Source organism: Tachysurus fulvidraco, chromosome 10 (genome assembly GCF_022655615.1).
Source record: "Tachysurus fulvidraco isolate hzauxx_2018 chromosome 10, HZAU_PFXX_2.0, whole genome shotgun sequence".
In the NCBI taxonomy this organism is placed as follows: domain Eukaryota; kingdom Metazoa; phylum Chordata; class Actinopteri; order Siluriformes; family Bagridae; genus Tachysurus; species Tachysurus fulvidraco.
This window is the reverse complement of record NC_062527.1, coordinates 23043654-23052901: the sequence shown is the minus strand read 5'-3', so window position 1 is coordinate 23052901 and position 9248 is coordinate 23043654. Positions and strand designations below refer to the sequence as shown.

General features: G+C 36.4%; 1 protein-coding gene across 4 annotated transcripts; it reads left to right on the top strand.

The window, feature by feature from the left end:
* The first annotated feature begins 4281 nt into the window (after nt 1-4281).
* LOC125145774 (programmed cell death 1 ligand 1-like) lies at nt 4282-9125 on the top strand. Of its 4 annotated transcripts, none has more exons than XM_047820015.1 (5): nt 4282-4665; nt 6296-6365; nt 6457-6753; nt 7499-7525; nt 8038-9125. In XM_047820015.1, the coding sequence occupies exons 2-5, from the start codon at nt 6299-6301 to the stop codon at nt 8148-8150; spliced, it is 504 nt and encodes a 167-aa protein (XP_047675971.1). In that variant the 5' UTR covers nt 4282-4665; nt 6296-6298; the 3' UTR covers nt 8151-9125. The 4 variants fall into 4 exon arrangements, with proteins under 4 accessions (XP_047675971.1, XP_047675972.1, XP_047675973.1 ...); XM_047820017.1 differs by having other exon boundaries at nt 4285-4665; nt 6531-6753; XM_047820016.1 differs by lacking the exon at nt 7499-7525 and having other exon boundaries at nt 4283-4665; nt 8038-9124.
* The last annotated feature ends 123 nt before the right edge of the window (nt 9126-9248 follow it).

Sequence of the window (9248 nt, the reverse complement as noted above, 5' to 3'; positions counted from 1 at the left end):
GAGAGAAGCAGTGATGTTACATATTCAGGATCAGGATATGAAGGACGTGTGGATGTTCCTGTGGACGAGCTGCGTAAAGGAAACTGTTCCCTGGTGTTGAAGAACGTCAGATTTACTGATGACAAAACCTTTAAAATGGTACATACCGTCTTTATTAAGACTGGGGAAGCGAAAGAAATGAACAGTGTTAGACTCTCAGTTGATGGTGAGTAAACTGTTCAGTGTAAAATTTTGACTAATTATAGAAGTCACAGTGTCTCAGATAACAGAGCTGGAAATAAGGAACAATAACAACATCTATTATAGAGAGGAATCAATACTTTATTTAGAGTTAACAGATGATGTGTTAGAAAAATACACAAATACAGACATAAATAAGACACAGACAATATTTTATTTGTAGAAAGTTTGTCAGAAAGGTTCAGAGGTCATCTGGGTGAGTTTAGAGATGTTCATCAGGACTGAGATCCTGCAGCAACAATTAAAAAACTTTTACTTTCATGTGGACAAGAACAAGTGATCAGATATGAAGCTCACAGGACAACAAAAACAATCAGTTTCTATAAAAGAAATAAAAATATAAAGTTCCTAACATCAGATCATTTCCTAAAAGGTTTTTCTGTGTCTCTGAAGCTCTTCAGATATCAGCTCCAGTGGGTTCCACAGTTGTCCTGCCGTGTGATTGGAGTCATCTGTCCATCAAAACTCCTTACGTTCAGTGGTTTATTGATTTTGAGACTGTGTTTGAGCGAAAGGGGAAAGATTCATATGAGGGTGAAGGACATAAGGGTCGTGTGGACGTTCCTGAGGATGAGCTGCTTAAAGGAAACTGTTCCCTGGTGATGAAGAACATCAGTGTTAATGATACAGAAATCTACAGCAGCTCCATGTTAATTACAGACACACAGGAATCTGTCTTGGTCCAGAAGGTTAAACTGTCAGTTGTTGGTAAGTGGATTAATCTCAGACGATACTGAGTACGACACATATCAGTACACAAAGTTTAAAATGTCTGGAAAGTTACTGAGTGACTTGAGCAGCATGTTTCCTGTAGATGTCAGTGTTTTTCAGTCCTGGTTGAGAGAGAACTACACAGTTTAATGTTCCCACAGATCATTCTAAAGCTTTTCATGGCTGTGTTAGACTGAGTGAGGAGAACACACACCTCCTGTCCTGTATTTCACTACTGTTTCAGCACACACTCAGTCACTTCCTCTCAATAATCAACACTCAATCCTCATCTAAGAGCCTTGTGATCTGATAAAGTACTGAAATGGTTCTTAACCAATAACTCTGATCTGACATTGATAAAATATCTTCACTTTCCGTTTCCAGTTGATTAAAACATTATAAATGTAGAATAAATGAAAGTGACCCAGTGTTTGTGATCCTTTCACTCTGAACAGGGTTTCATGTGAAAAAGCAGTACATTAGGATGGAAAAAGGAACCTGGTTAGATTTTAATGACGTGACAAGGGGGTGTGTCTAAAGTACAGGGCTTTTCTTAATCTGGTGTGAGCTCCAGTTCAAAACATCTCTTATTGTTCCTGGATAAACTTTAATAAAACACTTCATATTATTATAGCAGCACAACACTGATTATTATTTAAGGATCAGTGATGACATCATCTGCATGTATGGCTGAAAAACACTGAACAATATCAGCAAATGTAGTCTGATGTTTGATAGATTTTCTTTGAGGACACGTTTTCCTCAGCACTGTACTGATATCTCTGTGTGGTTTAATGTGTATTTTAGAGGGCAGTGTTAATGAGGGAGGATCTTCATCAGAGGATTCAGACTCACACCAGACTGGAGGGAACAACTGGATTATTTTCCCTGTTGTGATTGTAATCGTCATCATCTGTGTGTCTGTGTACTACTGCTGTGTGAAAGGTAAAACTGGTTAAAATTGTAGATTTAATGTCTGAAAGAATCAGAGTGAATTTTTGTGGTAATTGTGTTTAACATGTGTCTAAATTTATTGTATAATATTATAATTTTTAAATATTTCTTATGTTTCTGGAAACGGAAAATCATCACCTATCATCAGGTTGCCGACGTGCCAGAATCTCCAATGATCAGGTACGAAAACATTTGAATAATTAAAAAAAAAGATAAATTAAATTGTAACCACTTTTTTGTTAAACAGAAGAATAAAATTGGGTTTTGGTTGTAGTTCAGGTGAGGAGTTTACAGAAACATGGCAACCCTCCCTGACTACTTTGGGTTACTGTTATTTTAAATGTACATTAGACAAAATTAGAAACTTTTGCCAGAAGAAGCATTTTTTTTAACTTTATACTTTCTAACATTTTTTACATGGTATAGAGTTGTTGTTTTTTTTCACCACCTTCTCCTCTCCTTTCAGATGGTCGTCTCTGTCACTCAGATTGACCTCGATGAATTCTTCTGATTTACTGCAGAACTCTCAGATCACACATCATGGACCATCAGTTACTCTTCTATCTAACCTGACTTGGTCTTGGTCATGTGATGTTACACTAAATAATGAACTGAGAACAGCAGGAATTTTTACATTTATATTTTTATTTGTTGTTTTATTTTGATGTGGTTTGTTGTGTTTACATTGCAGCAGTGGACACAGTATGTACAATGGCTGAAGTCATGTGTAGGAACTTTATAGTTGAGGAGGAACCTGGGTTCAGCTCCTCTCAGCATTTATTAATTTCCTACCGCTTATCTGAACTTCTCGGGTCACGGGGAGCCTCAGGCTTCATCAGGCATCGAGACAGGATACACCCTGGACGGAGTGCCAACCCATCACAGGGCACACACACGCTCTCATTCACTCACACATTCACACACTGCGGACAATTTTCCAGAGATGCCAATCAACCTACCATGCATATCTTTGGACCGGGGGAGGAAACCCCCGAGGCACGGGGGGAACATGCAAACTCCAAACACACAAGGCGGAGGAGGGAATCGAGCCACCAACCCTGGAGGTTTGAGGCGAACGTGCTAACTACTAAGCCACTGTGTCCCTCCTCCTCTCAGCAATATAAATTAATATAATGTACTGCTACTGAGGTTTTATTACAGAGGAGTTTCGTGTATGTATGCACATGTCTGTGTGTGTGCACATGTCTGTGTGTGTGCACATGTCTGTGTGTGTGCACATGTCTGTGTGTGCTGCATAGCAGATAGTATCTAACATAAATAAGATGATGCCTTTATTTCTTTATTTATTTTTGTCACATATACATTACAGCACAATGAAATTATTTCTTCATATATCACAACTTTGGAGGTTAAGATCAGAGCTCAGTGTCAGTCATGATACAGAGGCCCTGGAGCAGAGAGGGTTAAGGGCCTTACTCAGGGGCCCAACAGTGTTAGCTTGTCTGTATATATGCTTGTATTATGTACATTATATTGCCTTAAGCAGAGAATTGTGTGTGTTTTAATAACTACCTGTGTATTAAATCTTTATATTCTGTCATTATCAGACAGGGCAGAGCTCCACTGTGCCTCGTGTCTGTCTCTGTATGTCAGTCACTACACAGGGACTGAGAATAGCACCATGGGCTCGGATTATAGAGTCAATAAAGAGACAGAGGGAAGATTTCAGTGTGATTCATCTACACTGTGAACAAGTGTACAACTGTGAGGAGCAGGAGAACATTTCAGTTTAACTTCTCAGGGATTTTAATGAGATCTGGCAACACAGAAAGAGAGAAGATGATGATGTGTTTTATGCTGTATGTAGAAGTGATGACTGAAATGTTCAGTCCTTTAAATCTGGTGACTCTGTTTAGAGAGTAAGGAGAGCTACAGCTAATAACTTTAATGATAATGAACTTTAAACATGGGAACAGGTCACTGTGTGTGTGTGTGTGTGTGTGTGTGTGTGTGTGTGTGTGTGTGTGTGTGTGTGTGTGTGTGTGTGTGTGAGAGAGAGAGAGAGAGCGCAAACAGGTAAGAATAAAAGTGTGTGTGTGTGTGTGTGTGTGTGTGTGTGTGTGTGTGTGTGTGTGTGTGTGTGTGTGTGTGTGAGCAAACAGGTAAAAATAAAAATGATACCTAATTTGTGTGAGGTATAAAGCACATGGTCTTAACGGAAAGGTATATAGGGATCCGTGTTAAAGACATGTGCCCTCTAGTGGTGAATCATAAAACTGATTAAAGTAATAGACTTTGTGCTACATGGTTACTCAGGCCTTAAACCAGGACAGCACATAGAATGTGTCTATCTATCTATCTATCTATCTATCTATCTATCTATCTATCTATCTATCTATCTATCTATCTATCTATCTATCTATCTATCTGTCTGTCTGTCTGTCTGTCTGTCTGTCTGTCTGTCTGTCTGTCAACTGACCCACTGTAATATTCAGATGACCACAGTGCATGTGATCCCTGAAGGTCAGCTGTTCTTTCACAGCTATCACGTAGATGTCATGTGAGGTTTAACCGGGTTTCCAGTAGGGGGCAGTAATGTTCCTGTCATAATCAACAGAAAGCATCAAATAACAGATAAAGTAAAAGTGAATGCAGTGATACTGTGAGTCACAGCAGGTCCACTACCTAACTGAGGTGTTCAGTTGTTTACAGGAGAAACAGAGAGACTGGTGTGAGGAGATCTGATCTGTCCAAGACACGTTCACTGACAAAGCAGGATGTTTCACAGCTGCTGTTGGGGTAAGTAGGATTTACTGTAACTGTTATCCAGGGCAAAAGGGAATTCAGCTGGTCTGGAGTTTATCAGGACATGTATTAATAAACTGTGTGTTAAGTAACTGATATATTGTGTTAATGCAACTGGACAGTGGACAAAAATCAAACCCAACAGTTAATAAACTTCTGAACTTTGATTAGTTTAATATAATTTTAATAATCAAAATGTTTGTATATAATCAATATACAGTTTAGGCTAAAGAAATTTTTATCTGTAGTGTCTTTTCTTATTTGGCTTAATTATGTTTTAAAGTTTAAATATCACCATGAATGAGTTTATAATCTTGGATAGTCTGTAATTATTTTATTAGAGATTAAGACATTTATTTCCCTTGTTGTTGTGACTGTAGCATCAACTGTACAGTGTTTAGATTTTATTTTTGTACCTGTTAAGATGCACAAAGTTTAATTACTTATGGTCTAATTACATGTCTTAAAACATTCTAAATTTATTCTGCATTTCCCAGTGAACAATATTAAAGGTTCATTCTTAATAAAGAGCTTCTATTGGGTTCTATATAGAACCCTGAGGTTCTGAACTGGGCCAGTTAATATTCTTTTTTTGAAACACAAAAGGGGATTTATATTGAACCCTTAGAGAAAAATAAACCTTTTATATTAAAACTGTTCTAAAATTCAAAGAATGTGTAAAATGAAATGAATGGCATTACCTTTAGAGTTTTACCTCAATATAGATAACTCAGATGTTTTGTTCGATATAATTATGAATTAAATAATTAAGAAAATATCAAATTGTTCATTAAATTGGTGAAACAAATGAAACTGAAATGATAAACACTTCACTAAAGAGGTTTCTGTTATCAACACTATAGACAACTTAGAGCTCAGTGACTATAACTGTGACACACAGGATGCCAGCTTTACAACATATCATGTTTAGATGTGTTGAACTACTACTAGGGTTTGGAGGATGTCAGGAGAACTCAGAACCAACAGTAAAGTGTGCTGGAGGAGGTACAATGGTTTAGACAATCATGTGATTCTGTCATGTGCAGATGTTTAGGGAAGAACCGTTTCCTGTACCAGCAAAGCGATACCCCTGTGCACAAAACAGCTCCATGAAGACATTGTGTGGGATGTAGTAGCTCAGTGGTTAAGATGGTTGTGAGTTCAAATCCCAGGCCCAAGAGCTGCCACTGCTGGGGCCCTTGAGTAAGGCCCTTAAATCTCAATTGATCAGTTGTATAAAATTTAGATAAAAATGTAAGTCTGCATCTGTCAAAAGCTGCAAATATAAATATGTGGAGGTGAAGGTTGGAGTGAAGAACTGGAGTGTCCTGCACTGAGCCCTGACTGGAACTGGAGTCTCCTTAACATCCCAACATCAGAGTCTGATCTCACTGATGCTCTTGTAGCTGAATGATTCACACAAAACCCCACAGTTGTCTACATCTAGTGGAAAACCTTCCAGAAGAGAAAAGTGGAGCTGATTATAACACCAAAAGGCAGCAAATCCATTTTAATGTCCACATAAAGCACTTATTAGTGTGATAATGTGTCCTTATTCCTCGAACTCTGTAGTATAAATGTATAAACGACAGGTTTATTAACATTTAACTTTGTTTTGATGTAGAAAATGTGCAGAGACTGTTCTTCAAAACTTCTCTCCTTTCTACTCACGTCTTGGTTTGCTAACTGTGCAGGTAACGAACTTTAATAAAACATTATGAGAAATAAGAGAAAATTCCTGAAATGTTGCTAAATACTCGTTTTTTCATCTTCCTCTGTCTGCAGTTCCTCAGAATATATCTGCTAGAGAGGGATTCACTGTTGTCCTGCCATGTAAATTTAAGGTGATGTCTCTCCAGAGACTGTATGTCGGGTGGCGCACGGATCAAAAGGTGGTGTTTATGCGTCTGGATAACGACTCGTATCAGGGGGAGGGATACGAGGGTCGTGTGGACGTTCCTGAGGACGAGCTGCGTAAAGGGAACTGCTCTCTGGTGATGAAGAACATCAGTGTTACTGATGCAGGAATCTACAGGAGCTACCTGAAGAGGTTCACTCAGAGTGTAGAACTCTCAGTCGATGGTAAGCCTCCAGACAGGCATCAGAAATAAGGAACCGATAAAAACTCATTTTATTTCTTTCACAATTTATTTCTACTTATAATTTATGTTATTAAATTTCTTTATTATTTTATTAAATTTTTTACATATGACAAATTTTTTATATCATTTTTATACATCCAAGAAAGTCGCATTGTACTTTTTATCCATTCGTCATTACATTTTAATGTCCAGAAGACAAGATCTTCTCACTTACATTATAGCAGCTTGTCATGATACGTCTATAAGCCAAAAAACACACACAGCTTGTGATGTTACTGAGAAACTGAATGAAGAACTGTTTACACACACACACACACACACACACACACACACACACACACACACACACACACACACACACACACACACATTTCTCCACAAAGAAAACACCATCTCAATGATATAAAAAAAATCTGTAAGCTGTTGCTATAGAAACAATAAGGTACGAGAGCAAGTGCATTAATATAAAACAGCGCTACAGTCAGGGCTGCTGTTAGAGAGAATTAATCAACACCTTCTGACCAATCAGAGTCCAGAACTCAGCAGTGCTGTGGTTTAAAGGATTAGATTAGATTAGATTAGATTAGATTAGAACCGTCTTCACATGGCTGATGTTATCTTGGCCTGTAGACTTTATATATTTACATTACAGGGTTTAATTTCTTTTTTTTTCTTTTCTTTTCTTTTCTTTCTTTTTCTTCCTTCTATGATCTCTGCGCACAAAGAAACCCCAGAAAAGCCATCTGTCTCAGGTGAGAAGAGGAGATAATACACTGAAAACTGAAATGCTGCAGAACATTTAGCATAAAGCAGCTTTGAGTTTAAATCAACACCATGAGCTCAGTAGATTCTTATTAATCAACATTCTTTTATATTCTCCATTTAATTTAACATTTATTTTGATGGTTATTTTGTTTTACTTTTATTCAGTTGATTTTATTTTATTTTTACATTTTATTGCTTTATGTATGGCGTATTAAAAGTATTCCTTGTATGTATAGCAGTATATGTAGAATATTGTTCTGCATGTATACAGAATGCCAACATGAAGTATTTCTCTTTTTACTGTATAGAAATTAAATCACAGCACATCACAATTTTATATTTAAAATGCACAGAAATAAAATCCCATCTAATCTAAACAAATAAATAAATAATCAGTTTGGAGTGAAAACTTTTCTGGGGTCCTGTGTTTACAGTGTGGGAAAATAATTTCTTCAAACTTCTGCTTTTGAATCCCAACCATGAATTTGTCTCCTTCCAGGTGACGCAGGAGTGAACTCTCCTCATCCGCTGGTCATCATCACATCACTGCTCACCTTTTTACTCTTTCACGCCTGGAGTAAGGAGTTAAAGTCATCACAGCCTCCTGTGTAGTGAAGACTCAGATATACACTGTAAAAAACACCGTAAACTTTTCACCTGGAGGAAAATTCACCTTTCTGTTGAAAGTCTGCAGTGTTGAACCATTGTGTCATGATCTAACAAACCATCAAGATCAGGATCAGGATCAGACAGATAGCAGGAAAAACAGCTGATTTAGATATCAGAGGAAAAATCAGTGAACTATTTCTGATCCTGAAACAAATGTAAAAGTTTGGAATTGGAATTAGATTTTTAGATGCTGTAAATGTTTACATCTGTTTCTTTAGTTTATTCATATTGGATAGATTTGTTCGGCTTTATTATGTGTAAAGTTTATACTATTTACTGGTGTCATGTTTCTAGATTTTTATTGGTTCCAATATTTTTTAGGAAACATTTTAGCTTACACATTAGCTTAGAACTTTTTATGAAAAAACAAAAACAAAAAATAAACAGTACAGAATTTTTTCTGCTCCTCAAGGTTTCAGTAACGCTATAAAAAAAGATTAAAAGTTGTTTTGTGCCAAATCTAATAGGTATAAACCCACATGTGAAAAGAAAAATCACTGTAATGTCCTCTGGCCACATGTGTAACTCTGACTCACTTTCCAGCACTGAATGGGAAATGTTGCTGATTTATTATTATTATTATTGTTATTATTGTTATTATTATTATTATTATTAGTAGTAGTAGTAGTATGTTTTTTTATGTTCTACTTAAAAAAGAGAAAGAATTAGATGTTTTTGTAATTTTTTTAACATTTAGAACTTTTGTTTGCAAAAGGAAAAAAAAAGGAAAACCATCAGACCGTCACTGTGTCATTCACAACAGGTTCCTTTGAGGAAATACAGGCTTTATGAGCATGATGTTATATATTGAGCAGAATCTTCCATAATGTGAAGTTAATGGAGTTACTTGTAGCTTTTTTTTTGTAGAAGCACTCCACATTTTTTACATTGTAGTTATGTGAACAATCTGTGTAAAGATCTGTTATTTTTATTAAAGAAAATATATCATTTTAAATTGCACTTTGTGAATGTTATTTTTGATATTTAAAGTATGAAAGCCTTGTTATGAATGAAGCTTATTTAATTAACTTATTTTGTTTA